Genomic DNA, 24,570 nt, shown 5'->3' with positions numbered 1-24,570 from the left:
TCTAATTTCATTCTTTTATGTGTAGCTGTCCAGTTTTCCCAGCACCACTTATTGAAGAGGCTGTCTTTTCTCCATTGTATGTTCTTGCCTCCTTTATCAAAGATAAGGTGACCATATGTGCATGGGTTTACCTCTGGGCTTTCTATCTTGTTCCATTGATCTTTATTTCCGTTTTTGTGCAAGTACCATGCTGTCTTGATTACTATAGCTTTGTAGTATAGTCCGATGTCAGGGAGCCTGATTCCTCCAGCTCTGTTTTTCTTTCTCAAGATTCCTTTGGCTATTAGGGGTCTTTGTGTTTCCATACAAATGTGAAATTTTTTGCTCTAGTTCTGTGAAAAATGCCACTGGTAGTTTGACAGGGATTGCATTGAATCTGTGGATTGCTTTAGGTAGTATAGTCATTTTCACAATGTTAATTCTTCCAATCTAAGAACATGGTATATCTCTCCATCTGTTTGTATCATCTTTAATTTCTTTCATCAGTGTGTTATAGTTTTCTTCATCCAGGTCTTTTGTCTCTTTAGATAGGTTTATTCCTAGGTATCTTATTCTTTTTGTTGCAGTGATAACTGGAGGTGTTTCCTTAATTTCTCTTTCGGATTTTTCATTATTAGTATACAGGAATGCAAGAGATTTCTATGCGTTAATTTTGTATCCTACAACTTTACCAAATTCATTGATTAGCTCTGCTAGTTTTCTGGTAGCATCTTTAGGATTCTCTATGTATAGTATCATGTCATCTGCAAACAGTGACAGTGTTACTTCTTCTCTTCTGATTTGGGTTCCTTTTATTTCTTTTTCTTCTCTGATTGCTGTAGCTAAAACTTCCAAAACTATGTTGAATAAATGCAGTGAGAGTGGGCAACCTTGTCTTGTTCCTGATCTTAGTGGAAATGGTTTCAGTTTTTCACCATTGAGAATGATTTTGGCTGTGGGATTGTCATATACTCTACTTTCTGGAGAGTTTTTATCATAAATGGGTGCTGAATTTTTTTGAAAGCTTTTTCTGCATCTATTGAGATGATCATATGGGTTTTATCCTTCAGTTTGTTAACATGGTGTATCACATTGACTGATTTGAGTAAATTGAAGAATCCTTGCATTCGTGGGAAAAACCACACTTCATCATGGTGTGTGATCCTTTTAATGTGCTGCTGGATTCTTTTGCTAGTATTTTGTTGAGGATTTTTACATCTATGTCCATTAGTGATATTGGCCTGTAGTTTTCTTTTTTTGTAACATCTTTGTCTGATTTTTGTATCAGAGTGATGGTGGTCTCATAGAATAAGTTTGGGAATGTTCCTCCCTCTGCTATATTCTGGAAGAGTGTGAGAGAGATAGGCGTTAGCTCTTCTCTAAATGTTTGATAGAATTCACCAGTGAATCCATCTGATCCTGGGCTTTTGTTTGTTGGAAGATTTTAAATCACAGTTTCACTTCCAGTGCTTGTGGTTGGTCTGTTTATATTTTCTATTTCTTGCTGGTTCAGTCTCAGACGGTTGTGCTTTTCTAAGAATTTGTCCATTTCTTCCAGGTTGTCCATTTTATTGACATATATTTGCTTGTAGTAATCTCTCATGATCCTTTTTATTTCTGCAGTGTCAGTTGTTACTTCTCATTTATCATTTCTAATTTTGTGGATTTGAGTCTTCTCCCTTTTTTTCTTAATGAGTCTGGCTAATGGTTTATCAATTTTGTTTATCTTCTCAAAGAACCAGCTTTTAGTTTTTTGATCTTTGCTATTGTTTTCTTCATTTCATTTTCATTGATTCCTGATCAATCTTTATGATTTCTTTCCTTCTGCTAACTTTGGGGGTTTTTTGTTCTTCTTTCTCTGATTGCTTTAGGTGTAAGATTAGGTTGTTTATTTGAGATGTTTCTTGTTTCTTGAGATAGGATTGTATTGTTATAAACTTCCCTCTTAGAACAGTTTTTGCTGCATCCCTTGGGTTTTGGGTTGTCGTGTTTTCATTGTCATTTGTTTCTAGGTATGTTTTGATTTCCTCTTTGATTTCTTCAGTGATCTCTTGAGTATTTAGTAGCTTATTGTTCAGCCTCCATGTGTTTGTATTTTTTACAGTGTTTTCCCTGTAATTGATATCTAGTCTTGTAGTGTTGTGGTCGGAAAAGATACTTGATATGATTTCAGTTTTCTTAAATTTACCAAGGCTTGATTTGTGACCGAAGATATGATCTATCCTGGGGAATCTTCCATGAGCACTTGAGAAGAATGTGTATTCTGTTGTTTTTGGATGGAATGTCCTATAAATATCAATTAAGTGCATCCTGTTTAATGTGTCATGTAAAGCTTGTGTTTCCTTATTTATTTTCATTTTGGATGATCTGGTCATCAGAGAAAGTGAGGTGTTAAACTCCCCTAATATTATTGTGTTACTGTCAATTCCCTCTTTTATGGCTGTTTGCATTTGCCTTATGTATTGAAGTGCTCCTATGTTGATTGCGTAAATATTTACAATTGTTATGTCTTCTTCTTGGATTGATCCCTTGATCATTATGTAGTGTCCTTGGTCTCTTGTCATAGTCTTTATTTTAAAGTCTATTTTGTCTGATATGAGAATTGCTACTCTAACTTTCTTTTGATTTCCTTTTGTGTGGAATATCTTTTTCCATCCCCTCACTTTCAGTCTGTATGTGTCCCTAGGTCTGAAGTGGGTCTCTTGTAGACAGCATATATATGGGTCTTGCTTTTGTATCCATTCAGCCAGTCTGTGTCTTTTGGTTGGAGCATTTAATCCATTTACATTTAAAGTAATTATTAATATGTATGTTCCTGTTACTGTTTTCTTAATTGTTTTGGGTTTGTTATTGTTTTCCTTCTCTTGTGTTTCCTGCCTAGAGAAGTTCCTTTAGCATTTATTGTAAAGCTGGTTTGGTGGTGCTGAATTATTTTAGCTTTTGCTTGTCTGTAAAGGTTTTAATTCTCCATCAAATCTGAATGAGATCCTTGCTGGGTAGAGTAATCTTGGTTGTAGTTTTTTCCCTTTCATCACTTTAAATATGTCCTGCCACTCCCTTTTGGCTTGCTGAGTTTCTGCTGAAAGATTAACTGTTAACCTTATGGGGATTCCCTTGTATGCTATTTGTTGCTTTTCCCTTGCTGCTTTTAATATTTTTTCTTTGTATTTAAGTTTGATAGTTTGATTAATATGTGTCTTGGCGTGTTTCTCCTTGGGTTTATCATGTATGGGACTCTCTGTGCTTCCTGGACTTGACTGACTATTTCCTTTCCCATATTAGGGAAGTTTTCAGCTATAATCTCTTCAAATATTTTCTCAGTCCCTTTCTTTTTCTTTTCTTCTTCTGGGAGCCCTATAATTCGAATGTTGGTGCATTTAATGTTGTCCCAGAGGTCCCTGAGACTGTCTTCAATTCTTTTCTTTCTTTATTGTGCTCTGTGGTAGTTATTTCCACTATTTTATCTTCCAGGTCACTTATCCGTCCTTCTGCGTCAGTTATTCTGCTATTGATTTCTTCTAGAGACTTTTAAATTTCATTTATTGTGTTGTTCATCATTGTTTGTTTGCTCTTTAGTTCTTCTAGGTCCTTGTTAAATGTTTCTTGTATTTTCTCCATTCTATTTCCCAGATTTTGGATCATCTTTATTATCATTACTCTGAATCTTTTTCAGGTATACTGCCTATTTCCTCTTCATTTGTTTGGTCTGGTGGGTTTTTACCTTGCTCCTTCATCTGCTGTGTATTTCTCTGTCTTCTCATTTTGCTTAACTTACTGTGTTTGGGGTCTCCTTTTTGAAGACTGCAGGTTCATAGTTCCTGTTGTTTTTTGTGTCTGCCCCCAGTGGGTAAGTTTGCTTCAGTGGGTTGTGTAGGCTTCCTGGTGGAGGGGACTGGTCCTTGTGTTCTGGTGGATGAGGCTGTATCTTGTCTTTCTGGTGGGCAGGAATGCATCTGGTGATGTGTTTTGAGGTATCTGTGAACTTAGTATGATTTTAGGCAGCCTCTCTGCTTGTGGGCTGGTTGTGTTCCTGTCTTGCTAGTTGTTTAGCATGGGGGGTCCAGCACTGGAGCTTGGTGGCCGTTGAGTGGAGCTGGGTCTTAGCGTTGAGACAGAGATCTCTGGAAGAGCTCTTGTCGATTGATATTATGTGGGGCCGGGAGGTCTCTGGTGGTCCAGTGTCCTGAACTTGTCTCTCCCACCTCAGAGGCTCAGCACCTGAGCACCAAGCCACACGGCCAGGTACGTGGGGAGTTTCTTGCCTTTTGGGAAGTCTGAGTTCTTCTGCCAGCGTTAGGTGTTCTCTAGGAGTTCTTCCCCATGTAGATGTATTTTTGATATATTTGTGGGGAGGAAGGTAATCTCCACGTCTTACTGCTCTGCCATCTTGAAGGTCCTCCCAGATCCTCAGTAATTTTTAAGAGTGAGGGTCTTGAGACTTAAAAGTTTGAGAATCAGTGGTTTAGTGGAATGAGTGAAGTAGAGTGGTAGGTTAGGAAGTTACTACAATAGAGAAAAAGTTGGACTGGACTTTGCTCAGACAAGGATGGCCAGGGCGGTAAGGAGAATCTGTAATATGAAGAGATCTTGGAGAACCTAGAAATGTATGTGACCTTGAGAAGCTTTCAGGGAAGACACAGTAGTTAAATTCGAATATTTGAAGCTCTCTCACAGAAAAGTGATACAGCATATTTTCTGTGACCTTGGGGTGGGTCGGGGGGCACACATGGTGGTGGCAGATGCTAAGAGGAATCAATTTTAGTTCATAATAAAGGATTTTCTAACAGAATAGTTCAAAGATGGAATTGACTAAAGGTGGGGAAAGCTAGCTTAGAGTTTCTAAGTGAGAGTTTCTAAGCTAGAAAATCCCTTGGAGAAGAGAGTCAGTCATTAAATGGTTAGTCGACCTAGAAGAACTCTATAGTCCCTTCTAACCCTGAAATTCTGTGATTCTTCAGGCACAGAAAGATGAAGACCAGGATTGGCACAGTGGCATCATGGGAAGTGGAGAGGATAGGACATCTTTAGAGAGAATCAGAGGGTTTTTGGAACCCTTTTTGTAAACCTTCCTCTGCCTTGGTTTGTGCTTCATGAGTATTTAGCCTCAGTTTACCTCCTGGCTTTTTTGACCCCACCACGACTTCAGCCACTTTGCTTCTCCAGTTTCCTTTACTCACCAAGTTTAGAAATTTAAGATTGCCAGTGAGCAATGCTTTGGATTAAGCCTGTTCTGGTGGAAGTAGAACGAAACTCGATATGCACCACCAGGGAAGCCCCCCAAGTGGTTTTAGAACTATGCTTTGTTATATCCAAGGATTCTGAAAACATTCTGTTCACTTAGAAATACTTAATTTAATCATTATATTAAGAAACAACACTCTTTCAAATGCATTGTTATATCAAATACTCCATAATCCACTATTGTGATTTCACATTAACTTGTTTCTGCATAGATCTTAGAGGAAGAAAAACCAAAACCCTGTTTATTTCATCTCTTCATATGTTTATTTGGACACTTAGAAATGTGTCATTCGTGAGGAAGGATGTAAATCTGCACTGGTCTTTCCAAATATTTGGGCTTGCACATGTCCACTCATGGTACGTTGTACAAGTGAGGTAGTACTGCAGGGGGTATACAGTGACAGGCATGGGCCAGGCCGAGTGAAGGTGCATCTGCTCAACACGAGCCCCCATCCAGGTGCACTGCTGAGATATGGGACAACATCTGACGTGAGAACACGTCACATGGTAGTAATACTATGGGATGCATAGTTTCAGCAGTTCTAAGTATCAGAAGGCCTTTTCTGATTTTTGTATTTGTGATAAATACTTTTAGTGATTTGTCTTCAAAATAAAAAATTCCAGCTGCATACTTCTCTTTTGATTTCCTGCAGCAGTTTGTTTGGGAGTGTGCTGAGATTGCCAGGAGGGCTGTTAACAATGTAAACACCTATCTCTGTGAATCAGGATCTTTTTTTTTTATTGAGCAAATAAAACAAAATACAAAAATAAATTAGGTATTGAGACCATAGCAGAATAAAGCTGTGCCTTTTTAATGTTAATCATACCTTAGTCAATGAGAAAAGACTCATTGTTTTCATTGTCTAGTAATATCACTTTCAACGTGTTTTATATAATTGGGTTCCGATAGGGTTCAGATTTCATTTGAAAGAAAGGATTATGCTGCTAAAACATGTTTGAGAATTGCTGTGCCTTATCACGTTGTCCTCCTGTCACTGTCCTGCTTCTGAGTCTCAAATTTCTCAAGATTCTTACAATTAGCTTAGATGATTAATGAATTTTGATTTGCCTTTGATATCAAAAAGTATATCTAGGAGGACTTCCCTGGTGGCACAGTGGTTAAGGATCCGCCTGCCAATGCAGGGGACACGGGTTTGAGCCCTGGTCTGGGAAGATCCCACATGCTGCGGAGCAACTAAGCCCGTGCGCCACAACTATTGAGCCTGCGCTCTGGAGCCCGTGCGCCACAACTACTGAGCCCGCCTGCTGCAGCTACTGAAGCCCGTGCGCCTTCAGCCTGTGTTCTGCAACAAGAGAAGCCACTGCTATGAGAAGCCCGCGCACCGCAACGAAGAGTAGCCCCTGCTCGCCACAACTAGAGAAAGCCCGCGCGCAGCAATGAAGACCCAACGCAGCCAATAAATAAATAAATAAATTTATATTAAAAAAATGTATATCTAGGATATCTAGCAACTTGAAGTATTGAAAATGCTTAGGAGGAATAATCATTTTTTTTCTCTTGAAATTCTTTAAATTTTGCTACTTCTGGGTCGTTTCCAAATACAGACTTAGTAAAAAGAAAACCTATTTCCTTTTGCCCTGATACTCTTGAATAATAAGAAGGGTTTTGCAGCTTTTAAAATCCTAGGAATTACAGACTGGAAACCAGTCTCTTCAGTTAAACATAAGTTTTATGAAGTTCCTTGTTTATTTGAGGGGAAATTAGTTGAAAAGGATAGAACATGGTTTGGTCAATATAATTTTGTCAAGCAACAGTTAATGACAAGTAACACTTGGGATGCAGAAATGAAGACATGGTCTTGCCTTTGAATTTAAGAGTTAAAAAGAGAAATAGGTGAGCTGAAAATTACAGTGTAATTGGGTAAGTGCTGTCACAGAGGAATAGCATGTACTATCTTTGCAGGTAGCAGGTGGGGTAGTTGGGAAAGGAGGTGATATTTGAGGGATGTCTGGAAGTGGAAGCTAGTAGGTATTTGCCAAGGTGTTGAGGGAGCTCTTATATCTGAGGAAACAATATGAACAAAAGCCTGGAACCCTAAAGTATTTGACATTTGGGGTATCAGTGATTATAGCTCACTGTGGGTAGAGTGTAGGGCGTCAGGGAGGAGGTGTGAAAAAAGAGAGGATGTTGTTGGCTTGGTGGAGCAGCAGCTGATGAATTTGGAGAGATAAGTTGGTCTACATCTCCTCCAGTGTGTGCTGTTGAAAAGTTTAGATTTCTTATATATGCTGTGGAGATCCACATCCGAGAAAGACTTACGTTTTAGGAAGAAAATGCTGGAATATGGATTGGAAAAGGAAGAAATTGGTTCATTTATTCAATAAACATTTATTGAGCATCTACTATGTGAAAATAACTATTCTAGGCACTTAGGATACAAAGGAGAACAACAAAAAAAGATATCTGCCCAGGTTGAGCTTACCACTTCTAGTGTAGGGAGATAGTATACCAATAAACATAGTAAATAAATCATACAGTGTACTAAGAGGCATAAATGCTAAGAAAGAAGAGAAAGTAGAGTAAGGTGGTGTGAAAATGCCAGGTGGGGAGTAGTTGCAATTTAAATAAGGTGGCAGCACTACTATATATAAAATAGATAACTAATAAGGACGTACTGTATAGCACAGGGAACTCTACTCAATACTCTGTAATGGCCTATGTGGGAAAAGAATCTAAAAAAGAGTGGAGATATGTATATATATAACTGATTCACTTTGCTGTACACCTGAAACTAACACAACATTGTAAATCAACTATACTCCAATTAAAAAAAAGAAGAAAGTACACATACCAGATGGGAAGCTGGCCATGTTTCTTCCTCCTTGACCTATAAACAGAAAAATCAGGTTGCCTTAATAAAGTGGGACTTTATTTTTTTTGTGGTACGCAGGCCTCTCACCGGGGACTTTTTAATTTAATTTTATTTTTTTGCGGTATGCGGGCCTCTCACCGTTGTGGCCTCTCCCGTTGCGGAGCACAGGCTCCGGACGTGCAGGCTCAGCGGCCATGGCTTACGGGCCCAGCCACTCCGCGGCATGCGGGATCTTCCCGGACTGGGGCATGAACCCGTGTCCCCTGCATCGGCAGGCGGACTCTCAACCACTGCGCCACCAGGGAAGCCCTAAAGTGGGACTTTAGAATGGAGAGAAGGAATAGATTGGGGGAATGTATTTTTCTTTTTCCTTTTTTTGCCCTGTTTGTTGTAAAGTAAAACACAAACAGAAGCTACACAAAACAAATATATAATGTAATGAATTATTATAAGATGAAAGACCTTAAACAACCACCCTGCTAAAAAAGTGAAATGTTGCCAGCCACACCAGAAACCTCTCCATTTGTCACACCCCAATCACAAGTCCCTCCATCCCAGAGGACCTGATTTTTATGGTAATCACTTTCCTGCATTTCTTGATAGTTTCATTAACCAAATGTATATCCCTGGATGCTCTGAGTCTTGCCAACTAAAAAAAGATTCTTTGATATACCTTCTAAGTCTATTAAAATCTACAGGTTTTCTCTCCTTCCTTTTTTTTCCCCCTTACAATTGATCAGCTGAAGAACTGGGCCATTTGACCTTTAGGATTTCTCACAACCTGGATTTTTCTGATTACACACTCATGGTGCAGCTTGTATGACGTAGAAGTTGACAGTTGGACCCAGAGTCTTTGATCAGGCTCAGGTGCCATCTCAGTGACCACGACTATTGGCACTGGAGTCTTCTTTCATTGAGAAGCACATGAAAGTGGTGGTTGTCTTTTTGCAAAGTGGTGGTTGTCTTTTTGCAAAGTTAATAGCTGTTTCTGCTCAATGCCTAGAATTGATTAGGGATTTTAAAACGGTGATATTCTAATTATATCATATCTGTTTTATCTATTAGCTGGAATATTTTTATAAAGAGACATTTCCCCTTATCTATTATTTTGTTACCAAGTGGTACAGTTCCTGTAGGAAAGGCAGGCTAGATAAATGCCTTTTCATTTATTAATCAGTTTTCAAGGTAATAAGTTGGTTCCCTGTCATCCTCAATGTTTATTACTCTATCAAGTTTTTCTCCTCAGAAAGTGAGAAAGGGAGCCCTGGCTGGCCAGTTTCAAGAATTCGTGGGTGCTCGGCTGCGCCAGTGTCTTCAGACCTCATCTGCTATATTGGATTAGACAAAACCCCTCCCATTGTCAGCTCCTGTTCTAAAATTAGCTCATCATATGTCCCAGTGAACACTTGCTGGCTATTTTGGAGTTCTCCTCTTTTCATATCTATCAGATACCCCTCTGCTTTTTCCTGTGTAGATGCTAATACCATACAGGTTATGTGGCTGTTGGTTTGTCCACAACTGCTTATATTTTAGGTTTGTGAGGAATATCTTATCACCAAGTTTGGTTGTAAATGTTTTCCATGGAATTTTGGTTTTGCTCTCTAGTTGCTTCGTCTGTTTTTATGTGGAGATCAGGAAGATTAAAAAAAAAAATTGCACTGCCACCAATGCCATCTTCCCAGAAAGGGGTTGAATCGTAGAAGAATTAGAGTAGAATTGAGAATAACTAAAGTTTCTGAGTTGGAAGTTTTGGTGAATGGTAATTTCATGGATGAGGATTAAAAATAGAAGAGGAGAAAGGTAGTAAGTGGAAGATAAGATCAGTTTTTGATTTCTTAGATTTAAAATGCTTATGAGATACCCTAATAGAAAAACCTTTTTAAAAAATATGCTTCTAGAATTTGATAGAGAGAGCTAGGTGATGAAAGATGAACACTTCGAAGGTAACTGAAGCCATTATAAGTTGGAGAAATTAGTATTTTTGGTAAAAATTACAGTGTGAAAAACCAGTAGAATAGAAATCATGCAATTGAAGATGAAAGAGACACTAATAAGCATTTGTGAGTGAGTAGTTTTATGTATTTTCCATAAATATGTACAACAAATGCAGGTTTACAGAGCAGCGATCCAAAGATGACACTGTTCAAAGCTCCAGTTATATGGATGCAACAGAGTTTTTGGTTATTAGGTGAATGTAGGTGCTATATATGCTAAGTATAATATTAAGAGAATGAATTTGTAAAATCTGAGTATTTTTCCTATTAGAAAAATAGATGTTAAATGTTCATAAAAATAAAATGCTTAGGTGAAGATGTTAACTATTCATAAGCTGCAAGATTTAATATTTTAAGCAGACTATAGTATATTATCACAGGTCCTCTATTTCAAGAGTGGGTGAAAAAGTCTTCTCTCTTATGAGCTATTCCAGATACTCAGATGCTCTGACCTCAAAGGGGATTTTTTAAATAGTGTGCACATTTGAACATTCCTTTTTAAAACTTTCATTAGCATTAAATATCATCCCAAATGACTTACTTTTGACCTCTCTTTTCCTTTCTTCTTCTTTCTAAAATTAGGCCAGTCTTCAGAGACCTGAGATTAAACTTGAATCACTAAAAGAAGATATTAAGGAATTCTTTAAAATATCAGGTTTGTAAGTTGCTTTTTTTTCCTTCTCTGATTCTTTAAGGCAAAATAAGGAAATACTTTATTTTGAGGGAACACTGTATCCACAGCCAATTACTCATCCAAATTTGTGTAACAGTCGCGGGATACATTTCTATTTGGGGAGAATTAGAACTTTCAGATATTTCTGCAGAAATGCTGCAAAAATTCAGGAACACTGTGGGAATGACTGCTTTACATTAATCAGTTTTAAATACTGTTTACTTTCCTGGTCAAAATACATCCTGAATGTATTAAGAATCTCCATAGTTAAGTAACTTGACTTTTACCTTTCATTTGTGGCTTTTTTCCTTCTCTGCTTCTTTTCTCTCCTATGTTTCTTTTCTCTCCTCTTTTCTACCCTTTCAGAGAAAACAGAAGAAAATCCCAACTTTTTTAGAGCAAGCTGTTTAGCAGCCCTTGCACATGGGAACTGAGATATTAAGTGGTTTACTTGCCCGTATAAGTTCAGGTAGTTAGCAGCCAAGCGAACTGATCTGACTGATGGTGCCTCATAATAATCTACTTCTCTTGTTTAGGAGTTTAATGACTAGTTAATTGTCACGAATTACTTGTAATCTTTGTCAAGTGCCTGGCTGTTTCTTGCCCTTCCCTTGGCACATTTCTCATAGCTCTGGTAGTGCGATAGCCCAAGATTTTGGCATTCATTGAGTACCTTAACAGTGGAAGAAGGAAATATTCTTCTCATCTTAAGAAAATGGTGCCATAGTTTTATAATAATAAATCATGTTGATGACTTTGCTACTTAGTGTTAGCCAAGGGATATTGGTAAATATATAAGAAATAATTCCTTAGTATAACACTTTACACAGCAACTGGAAGTTGATAAAGTTCTTTCACAAATGAATGTAATGTTAAAGTTTTTGTGAGATAAATTTAATTATAATGTATGTTTATTTTTAAAACTAATATGTTTGTATGTTTTACTCCTTTTTTTTTAATAGGTTGGGAGAAGAAACTTCAGAATGCTGTGTATAGTGAACTGAGTGTGTGAGTTTTTCCTACCTATTTTGAGATACTCTTATGTTTAGCTGTATTTGCTTTGTAAGTAACGAATATAGTATTGCTATGTGTACTCAGTGTTATTATTTCTCATTAGTATTTAAATGGCATTTCAAGTAAGTTAATACTATTAAAAATTACAGTCTTGCCTGAGAATTAATAGGTGGGGTTTTTTTATTGCCAACATTTTTATACTAATTCATTTATCCAGTGTAATTAGGAAATACGATATTTCTCATAAGTTAATATGTTGGATAATTTAAGCTTACCAATGTTCTTTTTATTGTTGCCATTTTGGATATTATCCTTCTGTCTTTGTAAACTGATCATTTTAAACACAATTAACTCTTTTTTAAAAAAATTGGTGTCATTATTAAGAACATTAATGTTTTTATTTATCTGGATTTGTTCTCAGAGTCTGCTGAAGTGTACAGAACTATTTGTCATTACAAAAAATATAGATCCCAAATGTTAGCTTTTGTAGTTTATTTAATGTTCCATTATTCATCTGTTATTTATTTCTAGCACTATGCCAGGCACTGGGAATATAGCATAGAACAATGAACACAATTTCTGCCTTCATGGAGTTTATAATCTAACAGAGTTCTTAAGTCTTTTTTTCTTTTTTTTTCCTGCTATCAATGTGTCTCTAGCATTCTCTAGTTTCTCACACTCCCATTTCCAATTTGCTCCTTCTAATCTGCTGTTAACTGGGAAATGAGATAACCCAATTTATCAGAATTGTCTGTAAAACAAAGAGACTCAGATGAATGCTTGTGGATTTGTGCTTAGACACACGTTTTTGTTTTTTAAATTTATTTATTATTTTATTTTTGGCTGCGTTAGGTCTTCGTTGCTGCACGTGGGCTTTCTCTAGTTGTGGTGATCGGGGGGGCTACTCTTCGTTGTGGTGCGCGGACTTCTCATTGCGGTGGCTTCTCTTGTCGCAGAGCACGGGCTCTAGGTGCGCGGGCTTCAGTAGTTGCAGCACATGGGCTCAGTAGTTGTGGTTCACGGGCTCTAGGGCGCAGGCTCAGTAGCTGTGGTGCACGGGCTTAGTTGCTCCACGGCATGTGGGATCTTCCTGGACCAGGGCTTGAACCCGTGTCCCCTGCATTGGCAGGCAGATTCTCAACCACTGGGCCACCAGGGAAGCCTGACACACATTTTTAAAATTAGTATTTGCTTCTTTGGTTATTGCTATCTTCTGAGTTGGTTTTTGACCTCTTAAATAACATCACATATAAAATGCTATCTGTTAACTAAGGTTGATTGTGATCATGCCTTTTGTTCTAGTCACCAAAGGAAAAGACATTTATCATGACAAATAAGGTTTCAAAATTCCCCAAATGTAGTAGAAATACCATGGGTTGATTAGACTAATATGGACATGGTGATTTATCTCTCTGCCTGTTAAAGCTTGTAACTTCAGTGTCTTTGTCTCTGATATGGGCAGAATAAAAGCATCTGCTGTGTATAATTCCAAATATTAGATTTTCATCTGAGGAGATATTACTGATGATTGCTATTTTTGCAGCATAATGCATTCCTGAAAATTGTTCTATGAAACAGAGTGCCTTTTTACTTGCTGGCAGGGACAGTATTTCATTCATTGTCATATCTTTGATATCCTATATAATAGACGTTAAATAAATATTTTATTTTGAATAACTTGTTGAGATATTTGAAGGAGCCCAATAATACTACCTTTTTCCTCACTTGGGTTCTGAACAAATTGAGAAAATAAAATAAAATATAAAGGCAAATGGGGGATCAAAATTATACTTTTATTTGTGGTAAAGACTGGGTAGGAGGACATAGCTTAGTGCAAGAGCAAAATAAGCTGTTTAACTGAACTCTAGGCTTAAATAGACTTAACCTTCTAGTTAAATAGCGTTGGTGAGTGTGTTCAGCTTAGTCTTCCAAAATTTAAAAGTTGAAGAAGGCATTAAACCTCTTCTGTGGTGTAATGAGTAAAGCCCTGGAGAGAGAGGCCAAGAATGTTACGGTGAGGGAGCTCTTTTCATGTGGAAGGGCACATCTGGAGTGGGAAGAAGTGTTTCCTAACATAAGTCAGAAGAATAAAGTGGACTTAGCATATTCTGTTGCATTTTTCATTGGCAAAAACCACGATGGATAAGTAAAGAAAGCAAAAGTGAAGTAGAAATATTTATTGTTAAGTAATTGGAACTGAAAAAAAAATCCATACTCTCATTACTAATAGAAGTATGGACATGTGAGCTCTACAGATCATACATGGAATTTGCTCATGTCATTTTACTTATTTTAGTAAACATTCCAAATATTTTAGTCAGTTTTTTTTTTGTTTTTTTTTTTTTTTGCGGTATGCGGGCCTCTCACTGCTGCGGCCTCTCCCGTTGCGGAGCACAGGCTCTGGATGCGCAGGCTCAGCGGCCATGGCTCACGGGCCCAGCTGCTCCGCGGCATGTGGGATCTTCCCGGACCGGGGCACGAACCCGTGTCCCCTGAATCGGCAGGCGGACTCTCAACCACTGCGCCACCAGGGAAGAAGCCCTAGTCAGATTTTTATTTAACAAATATAGCAGAAAATTTTCTGTATTCTGTTATTACATGAAACTTGTAACTCTAGCCCAGGTTAGTTCTTCCCACTTCAAAACTGCCTACTTTGTTTAACTATTTTTGTGTTAATAACTACTTAATATTATGTTGATGATAATTTACATTGATTGAATGCTTATTTTATGTCCAGCACTGTGGTAAGCACTTTTAGGTATTACCTTGTATTAGGTAGTCTTTATAACCACCCTATGAAGTAGAATTTATAATTATCATCATTTTACAGAAGAGAAAAATGAGTCTTAGACCACTTAAGTAACTTGCTGAAGGTCATATAGCTTGTAAATGGCAGTGCTAGGGTTTCACCTCTAGCTGTCTGATTCTAAAGCCATACATTTTACTACATTTCACATATACAGTAAATCCCCTACATATGAACCTTCAGGCTGAGAACTTTCAAAGATGTGAACGTGCCTTTGCATGTCCAATTACGTAAATTAGTTCACGTGTCTGGCATACATTGTCACATGCATGCATCCTGTACAAGTGGTTGTGCTTTTGTGTACTTTACTGTACAGTACTGTATAGAGTACAGTAGTACAGTATCTTTATTTCAAGCTAGATCTGCAAAAGGACAACTTCATTGAACTCCTTGCTGTGCAACAAGAGGAGCTTTCTAATGAAGACCTGATGGAATTGGAGGCCCAGGGAAAGGACGAAGAGAGACAAGAGGAAGAAGAGATAACTGAAAAGCCGAAGAGATTCATGACATAGGAAATGGCAAGAGGATTTTCTTTATCTGAGGAGGCACTGTTAGTTTGTGAGGCACAGGACCCAAACGTAGAATGGTAGACGAAGGTTGCAGCAGCCATTCAGAATGCAATCCAGTGCTACCGTGTCATCTTCAATGAGAAAAAAAGAGCTACTATCCAGACATCACTGGATCGGTTTTTCAAGAGAGTAGATAGAACTGAATCCAGCAAGGAACCAGAACCTGTGCCGTCAGTGTCAGGTGTGAGTGAAATTGCAGCTTGCCCTCCGTCTCCTATTGCTGACGATCCTTCAGCTCTACCATCTCCCATCTCCTCTCCCTCCTCCAGTCAGTAACTCTTCTTGCCTGTTTCACTCGATGCCAGCCCTGTATGCCAGCTGTTGTCCTGTACTACTACTGTACTTTTCAAGGTGCTATACTGTTAAGATTTAAAATGTTTTCTTTACTTTTTGTGCTTGTTTTTTATGTATTATTTGTATGAAAAGTATTATAAACCTATTACAGTTTGGAACTATATAGCTGATTGTATTAGTTGGGTAGCTAGGCTAACTTTGTTGTTCTTACGAACAAATTGGACTTACGAACGCACTCTCAGAATGGAACTCGTTCGTATGTAGGGGACTTACTGTATTTACATCTTGTTTCTTACCTAGATTACAAGTGTTCTGAAACAAGAATTATGTCTTACATTTCTTTGAGTATCTCCTATAGCATCAAATAAATGACGTTGAGTCAGCAAGTAGTTACTGAGCCAACCACCAATGCTGGCGCAAAATAAATATTTGTTGAATTGAGGACAATTAGTATAACTGTTAATCCTAAACTACTGTAAAGATTTAGAAAATGTACCGATTTCTTTGTGTCCTATTCTTTACTGTATTTTGTGTAGAGCAGTTTATAAAGAATTAGAAGACCTATTGTTTTCCCTTAAGGAATATAAATTAAAGAAATATATAAACCTTTTTAAACCTCCTATATATGTATATATTATAAAAAACATGTACTGTAGTCTACTGCTATAGTAGATATATGCAAGTGTCTACCATACCTTGGAGAGGTATAAATGCTGAACTACAGTGGGCCCAAAATGGAAAGATTTTAGATAATGAGTACCTTACACTAGACCACAAGATTGGGTAAGTATAGACATTCACGGTGTTCTCTGGAAGAGTCCTCAGGTGGTAGACCTGGACACCTCCAAAGTGTCCTAATCATAGCTCTTCTTTGCCCTCTTAGTTGTTTGTTTGTTTGTTTTTTATCTTTATTGGAGTATAATTGCTTCACAATACTGTGTTAGTTTCTGTTGTACACCAAAGTGAATCAGCCATATGCATACACATGTCCCCATATCCTCTCCCTCTTGAGCCTCCCTCCCACCCTCCCTATCCCACCCCTCTAGGTCATCGCAAAGCACCGAGCTGATCTCCCTGTGCTACGCTGCTGTTTCCCACTAGCTAACTATTTTACATTAGGTAGTGTATATATGTCGATGCTACTCTCATTTCACCACAGCTTCTCCCTCCCACCCCGTGTCCTCAAGTCCATTTTCTATGTCTACCTCTTTATTCCTGCCCTGCAACTGGGTTCATCAGTACCATTTTTTTTTTTTTTTAGATTCCATACATATGTGTTAGCACATGGTATTTGTTTTTCTCTTTCTGACTTACTTCACTCTGTATGACGGTCTCTAGGTCCATCCACCTCACTACAAATAACTCAATTTCGTTTCTTTTTATGGCTGAGTAATGGTCCATTGTATACATGTGCCACATCCTCTCCATCCATTCATCTGTCGATGGACACAAAGGCTGCTTCCACGTCCTGGATATTGCAAATAGAGCTGCAGTGAACACTGTGGTACATGACTCTTTCCAAACTATGGTTTTCTCAGGGTATATGCCCAATAGTGGGATTGCTGGGTCATATGGTAGTTCTGTTTTAGGTTTTTTAAGGAACCTCCATACTGTTTTCCATAGTGGTTGTAACAATTTACATTCCCACCAACAGTGCAAGAGGGTTCCCTTTTCACCACAACCCTTCCAGCATTTATTGTTTCTAGATATTTTGATGATGGCCATTCTGACATTATGAGGTGATACCTCATTGTGCTTTTAATTTGCATTTCTCTAATAATTAATGATGTTGAGCATCTTTTCATGTGCCTCTTGGCCATCTGTATGTCTTCCTTGGTGAGTCTAGTTAGGTCTTCCGTCCATCTTTTAATTGGAATCTTTGTTTTTTTGACATTGAGCTCCATGAGCTGTTTGTATATTTTGTAGATTAATCCTTGGTCTGTTGTTTCATTTGCAACTATTTTCTCCCATTCTGAGGGTTGTCTTTTTGTCTTACTTATGGTTTCCTTTGTTGTGCAAAAGATTTTAAGTTCAATTAAGTCCCATTTGTTTATTTCTGTTTTTATTTCTGTTACTCTAGGAGGTGGGTCAAAAAAGATCTTGTTGTGGTTTATGTCAAAGTGTGTTTTTCCTATGTTTTCCTCTAAGAGTTTTATAGTGTCTGGTCTTAAATTTAGGTCTTTAATCCATTATGAGTTTATTTTTGTGTATGGTGTTATGTAGTGTTCTAATATCATTCTTTACGTGTAGCTGTCCAGTTTTCCCAGCACCACTTATTGAAGTGGCTGTCTTTTCTCCATTGTATGTTCTTGCCTCTTTCTCGTAAATTAGGTGACCATATGTGCGTGGGTTTATCTCTGGGCATTCTATCCTGGACCATTGATCTATATTTCTGTTTTTGTTCCAGTACCATACTGTCTTGACTACTGTAGCTTTGTGGTATTGTTTAAAGTCAGGGAGCCTGATTCCTCCAACTCTGTTTTTCTTTCTCAAGATTGCTTTGGCTCTTCGGGGTCTTTTGTGTTTCCATATGAATTGTAAAATTTTTTGTTCTAATTCTGTGAAGAATGCCATTGGTAGTTTGATAGGGATTGCACTGAACCTGTAGATTGCTTTGGGTAGTATAGTCATTTTCAGAATATTGATTCTTCCAATCCAAGAGCATAGTATATTTCTCCATCTGTTTATGTCATCTTTGATTTCTTTCATCAGTGTTTTATAGTTTTCTGAGTACAGGTCTTTTGCCTCCTTAGGTAGGTTTATTCCTAGGTATTTTATTCTTTGTGCTGTGATGGTAAATGGGATTGTTTCCTTAATTTCTTGTTCTGATTTTTCATCGTCGGTGTATAGTAATGCAAGAGATTTCTGTGCATTAATTTTGTATCCTGCAGCCTTACCGAATTCATTGGTTAGTTCTAGTAGTTTTGTGGTGGCATCCTTAGGATTTTCTCTGTATCGTATCATGTCACCTGCAAAGAGTGACAGTTTTACTTCTTTTCCAATTTGTATTCCTTTTATTTCTTTTTTTTCTCTGGTTGCCATGGCCAGGAAATCCAAAACTATGTTGAATAAGAGTGGCGAGAGTGGACATCCTTGTCTTGTTCCTGATCTTAGTAGAAATGGCTTCAGTTTTTCACCATTGAGAACGATGTTGGCTGTGGGTTTGTCATATATGGCCTTTACTATGTTGAGGTAGGTTCCCTCACTGCCCATTTTCTGGAGAGTTTTTATCAAATGGGTGTTGAATTTTGTCAAAAGCTTTTTCTTCATCTATTGAGATGATCATATGGTTTTTATTCCTAAATTTGTTAATGTGGTGTATCACATTGATTGATTTGCATATACTGAAGAATCCTTGCATCCCTGGGATAAATCCCACTTGATCATGGTGTATGAACTGTTTAAAGTGTTGTTGGATTCTGTTTGCTAATATTTTGTTGCGGATTTTTGCGTCCATGTTCATCAGTGATATTGGCCTGTAATTTTCTTGTTTTGTGATGTCTTTCTCTGGTTTTGATATCAGGGTGATGGTGGCCTCGTAAAATAAGCTTGGGAGTGTTCCTTCCTCTGCAATTTTGGGGAAGATTTTGAGAAGGATCAGTGTTAGCTCTTCTCTAAATGTTTGATAGAATTCGTCTGTGAAGCCTTCTGGTCCTGGACTTTTGTTTGTTGGAAGATTTTTAATTACAGTTTCAATTTCATTACTTGTGATAGGTATGTATATATTTTCTAATTCTTCCTGGTTCAGTTATGGAAAATTGTACCTTTCCAAGAATCTGTCCATTTCCTCGTGGTTGTGCATGATTTTGGCATATAGTTGTTTGTAGTAGCCTCTTACAATCCTTTGTGTTTCTGCTGTGTCAGTTGTGATTTCTCCTTTTTCCTTTCTAATTTTATTGATTTGCATCCTCTCCCTTTTATTCTTGATGAGTCTGGCTAAGGGTTTATCAATTTTTATCTTCTCAAAGAACAAGCTTTTAGTGTTATTGATCTTTCCTATTGTTTTCTTCGTTTCTATTTCATTTATTTCTTCTCTGATCTTTATGATTTCTTTCCTTCTACTGACTTTGGGTTTTCTTTGTTCTTCTTTCTCTAGTTGTTTTAAGTGTAGAGTTAGATTGTTTACTTGAGATTTTTCTTATTTCTTGAGTTGAGATTAAATTGCTATAAACTTCCCTCATAGAACTGCTTTTGCTGTGTCCCATAGGTTTTGGGTCATCGTATTTTTATTGTCGCTTGTTTCTATATATTTTAAATTTTCTTCTTTGATTTCTTCAGTGATCTCTTGGTTATTTAGTAGTGCACTGTTTAGCCTCCATGTGTTTGTGCTTTTTACAGTTATTTTTTTCCTGTAATTGATTTCCAATCTCATAGCATTGTGGTCAGAAAAGATGCTGGATACGATTTCAATTTCCTTAAATTTTCCAAGGCTTGATTTGTGACCCAAGATGTGATCTATCCTGGAGAATGTTCCATGTGCACTTGAGAAGAAAATGTATTCTGCCACTTTTGGGTGGAATGGTCTATAAATATCAATTAAATCTATGTGGTCTATTGTGTCATTTAAAGCTTGTGTTTCCTTATTTATTTTCTGTTTGGGTGATCTGTCCATTACTGTAAGTGGGATGTTAAAGTGCCCTGCTATTATTGTGTTACTATTGATTTCTCCTTTCATGGTTGTTAGCATTTGCCTTATGTATTGAGGTGCTCCTCAGTGTTTATTGGGTGCATAAACATTTATAATTGTTATATCTTCTTCTTGGATTGATCCTTTGATCATTACGTAGTGTCCCTCCTTATTTCTTGCAACAATCTTTAATTTAAAGTCTACTTTATCTGATATGAGTATTGCTACTCCAGCTTTCTTTTGATTTCCATTTTCATGGAATATCTTTTTCCATCCCTTCACTTTCACTCTATATGTGTCCCTAGATCTGAAGTGGGTCTCTTGTAGGCAGCATATATATGGGTCTTGTTTTCGTATCCATTCAGTCAGTCTGTGTCTTTTGGTTGTAGCATTTAATCCATTTACATTCAAGGTTATTATCGATATGTATGTTCCTATTACCATTTTCTTAATTGTTTTGGGTTTGTTTGTTATTTTGGGGGGGATTTGTTTTTGTGGGTTTTTACTTCTCTTGTGTTTCCCACCTAGAGAAGTTTCTTTAGCATTTGTTGTAAAGTTGGTTTGATGGTGCTGAATTCTCTTAGCTTTTGCTTGTCTGAAAAGCTTTTGACTTCCCCATCCAATCTGAATGCGATCTTTGCTGGCTAGAGTAATCTTGGTTTTAGGTTTTTCTCTTTCATCACTTTAAGTGTATCCTGTCACTCCCTTCTGTCTTGCAGAGTTTCTGCTGAAAAATCAGCTGATAACCTTATGGCGATACCTTTGTATGTTATATTTTGTTTTGCCCTTTCTGCTTTTAATATTTTTTCTTTGAATTTAATTTTTGTTAGTTTCATTAATATGTGTCTTGGTGTGTTTTTCCTAGGGTTTATCCTGAATGGGACTCTCTGTGCTTCCTGGACTTGGGTGACTATTTCATTTCCCACGTTAGGGAAGTTTTTGACTATAATCTCTTCAAATATTTTCTCAGTCCCTTTCTTTTTCTCTTCTTCTTCTGGGACCCCTACATTCAAATGTTGGTGCGTTTAGTGTTGTCCCAGAGGTCTCTGAGATTATCTTCAATTCTTTTCATTCTTTTTTCTTTATTCTGCTCCTCAGCAGTTATTTTCACCATTTTGTCTTCCAGCTTACTTATTCGTTCTTCTGCCTCAGTTATTTTGTTATTGATTCATTCTAGTGTATTTTTCATTTTAGTTATTGTGTTGTTCATCTCTATTTGTGCTTTAGTCCTTCTAGATCTTTGTTAAACATTTTTTGTATTTTGTCAATCCGTGCCTCCATTCTATTTCTGAGATTGTGATTCATTTTTTTAAAATTTTATTTAAAAAATTTTTTAACATCTTTATTGGAGTATAATTGCTTTACAGTGGTTAGTTTCTGCTTTATAGCTAAGTGAATCGGCTATACATATACATATATCTCCATATCTCCTTTCTCTTGCATCTCCCTCCCACCCACCCTATCCCACCCCTCTAGGTGGTCACAGAGCACTGAGCTGATCTCCCTGAGCTATGCAGCTGCTTCCCGCTAGCTATCTCTTTTACATTTGGTAGTATATATAAGTCCATGCAACTCTCTCACTTCATCCCAGCTTACCCTTCCCCCTCTGTGTCTCCTCACGTCTATTCTCTGTGTCCCCCTCTGTGTCTCCTCAAGTCTGTTCTCTGTGTCTGCATCTTTATTCCTGTCCTACCCCTAAGTTCTTCAGAACCATTTTTTTGTTTCGTTTTTATATTACATATATATGTGTAAGCATATGGTATTTTTTTTTCTCTTTCCGACCCACTCAACTCCGTATGACGGTCTCTAGGTCCATCCACCTCACTACAAATAACTCAATTTCGTTTCTTTTTATGGCTGAGTAATGGTCCATTGTATACATATGCCACATCCTCTCCATCCATTTATCTGTCAGTGGACACCCAGGCCGCTTCCATGTCCTGGATATTGCAAATAGAGCTTCAGTGAACATGGTGGTACATGACTCTTTCCGAACTATAGTTTTCTCAGGGTATATGACCAGTAGTGGGATTGCTGGGTCTTATGGTAGTTCTACTTTTAGATTATTAAGGAACCTCCATACTGATCTCCATAGTGGCTGTATCAATTTACATTCCCACCAACAGTGCAAGAGAGTTCCCTTTTCTCTACACCCTTTCCAGCAATTATTCTTTCTAGATTTTTTGATGATGGCCATTCTGACTGGTGTGAGGTGATACCTCATTGTAGTTTTGATTTGCATTTCTTTAATGATTAGTGATGTTGAGCAGTCTTTCATGTGTTTGTTGGCAATCTGTATATCTTCTTTGGAGAAATGTCTGTTTAGGTCTCTTGCCCATATTTGGGTTGAGTTGTTTGCTTTTTTGATATTGAGCTGCATGAGCTGCTTGTAAATTTGGAGATTAGCTCTTTGTCAGTTGCTTCATTTGCAAATATTTTCTCCCATTCTGAGGGTTGTCTTTTCATCTTGTTTATGGTTTCCTTTGCTGTGCAAAAGCTTTTAAGTTTCATTAGGTCTCATTTGTTTTTTTTTTTGTTTGTTTGTTTTTTGTGGTACACGGGCCTCTCACTGTTGTGGCCTCTCCCGTTGCGGAGCACACGCTCCGGACACGCAGGCTTAGCGGCCATGGCTCACGGGCCCAGCCTCTCCGCAGCATGTGGGATCTTCCTGGACCAGGGCACGAACCCGTGTCCCCTGCATCAGCAGGCGGACTCTCAACCACTGCGCCACCAGGGAAGCCCAGGTCTCATTTGTTTTTGTTTTTAGTTCCATTTCTCTTGAAGTGGGTCAAAAAGGATCTTGCTGTGATTTATGTCATAGAGTGTTATGCCTATTTTTTTCTCTAAGAGTTTGATAGTGTCTGGCCTTACATTTAGGTCTTTAATCCATTTTGAGCTTATTTTTGTGTATGGTGTTAGGGAGTGTTCTAATTTCATTCTTTTACAAGTAGCTGTCCAGTTTTCCCAGCACCACTTATTGAAGAGGCTGTCTTTTCTCCATTGTATATTCTTGCCTCCTTTATCAAAAATAAGGTGACCATATGTGCGTTGGTTTATCTCTGGGCTTTCTATCCTGTTCCATTGATCTATATTTCTGGTTTTGTGCCAGTACCATACTGTCTTGATTACTATAGCTTTGTAGTATAGTCTGATGTCTGGGAGCTTGTTTCCTCCAGCTCCGTTTTTCTTTCTCAAGATTGCCTTTGCTGTTCAGGGTCTTTTGTGTTTCCATACAAATTATGAAAGTTTTTGTTCTAGTTCTGTGAAAAATGCCATTGGTGGTTTGATAGGGATTGCATTGAATCTGTAGATTGCTTTGCGTAGTGTAGTCATTTTCACAATGTTGATTCTTGCAATCCAAGAACATGGTATATCTCTCCTTCTGTTTGTATCATCTTTAATTCCTTTCTTCAGTGTCTTATAGTTTTCTGCATACAGATCTTTTGTCTCCTTAGATAGGTTTATTCCTAGGTTTTATTCTTTTTGTTGCAGTGGTAAATGGGAGTGTTTCCTTAATTTCTCTTTCAGATATTTCATCATTAGTGTATAGGAATGCCAGAGATTTCTGTGCATTAATTTTGTATCCTGCTACTTTACCAAATTCATTGATTAACTCTAGTAGTTTTCTGGTAGCATCTTTAGCATTCCCTATGTATAGTATCATGTCATTTGCAAACAGTGACGGCTTTACTTCTTCTTTTCCAATTTGGTTTCCTTTTATTTGTTTTTCTTCTCTGATGGCTGTGGCTAAAACTTCCAAAACTATGTTGAACAATAGTGTTGAGAGTGGACAACCTTGTGTGTGATTCATCTTTACTGTTTTTTCTCTGAATTGTTTTTCAGGTAGATTGCCTATTTCCTCTTCATTTATTTGGTCTTATAGGTTTTTACCTTGCTCCTTCATCTGTCACATATTTTTTGGCCATCTCTTTTTTTTTTGAGTGGCATTGTGTTTCTGTCTTACTGGTTGTTTGGCCTGAGGTTTCCAACACTGGAGTTTGCACACTTTTGGGTAGAGCTGGGTTTGGTGCTGAGATGAGGACCTCAGTGAGACCTCACTGTGATGAATATTCCCTGGGGTCTGAGGTTTTCTGTTAGTCCAGTGGTTTGGACTCAGAGCACCCACCACAGGAGCTTGGGCCCGACCCCTGACTCATGAACCAAGATCCCACAAGCCACGTGGTGTGGCAAAAAAAAAAAAAAAAAGAGAGAGAGAGAACAATAACCAAGTTAAAAAAAAATTAGACTAGGAAACTAACAGATGTATTAGAAAGTATATAAAAATAAAAATATAGATGAATCAACAACCAGAAGGTACAACAGTACCACTATAGTAAAAAAGAGGAGGAGGGAAGAGATAAAAAAAGGGGCAGGTGGGGAAGGCCTTGGCTCTGGAGGGTGGGACCTAAGCAAGGGCAAGTTTTGGGCAGTGGGCAGGGCCTATGCTTAGGACCCACAGGGCTGGAAAAGGCCCTTTGGGCTGTGGGAGGTGGGGCATAGGCTCAACGGAACAGAAGGGGCCCAGGTATACTCCCCACC

At 37.9% G+C, this 24,570-nt stretch overlaps 1 protein-coding gene across 2 annotated transcripts in view; it reads left to right on the top strand.

The window, feature by feature from the left end:
- TBC1D19 (TBC1 domain family member 19) overlaps positions 1 to 24,570 on the top strand; it is a 154,394-nt gene that overhangs the window by 21,199 nt on the left and 108,625 nt on the right. Inside the window, exons 2-3 of one of the 2 annotated variants that reach the window (XM_065877598.1) lie at positions 10,631 to 10,703; positions 11,684 to 11,729. The exons of the other annotated variant lie outside the window; for it this stretch is intronic. Of the exons in view, the coding sequence (XP_065733670.1) occupies positions 10,631 to 10,703; positions 11,684 to 11,729 (119 nt within the window). The remainder of the gene's footprint in view (positions 1 to 10,630; positions 10,704 to 11,683; positions 11,730 to 24,570) is intronic. 2 annotated transcript variants of the gene reach the window in all.

Source organism: Phocoena phocoena, chromosome 5 (genome assembly GCF_963924675.1).
Source record: "Phocoena phocoena chromosome 5, mPhoPho1.1, whole genome shotgun sequence".
Lineage (NCBI taxonomy): Eukaryota > Metazoa > Chordata > Mammalia > Artiodactyla > Phocoenidae > Phocoena > Phocoena phocoena.
The sequence above is the reverse complement of the archived record's forward strand: the minus strand, read 5'-3'. Positions and strand labels throughout refer to the sequence as shown.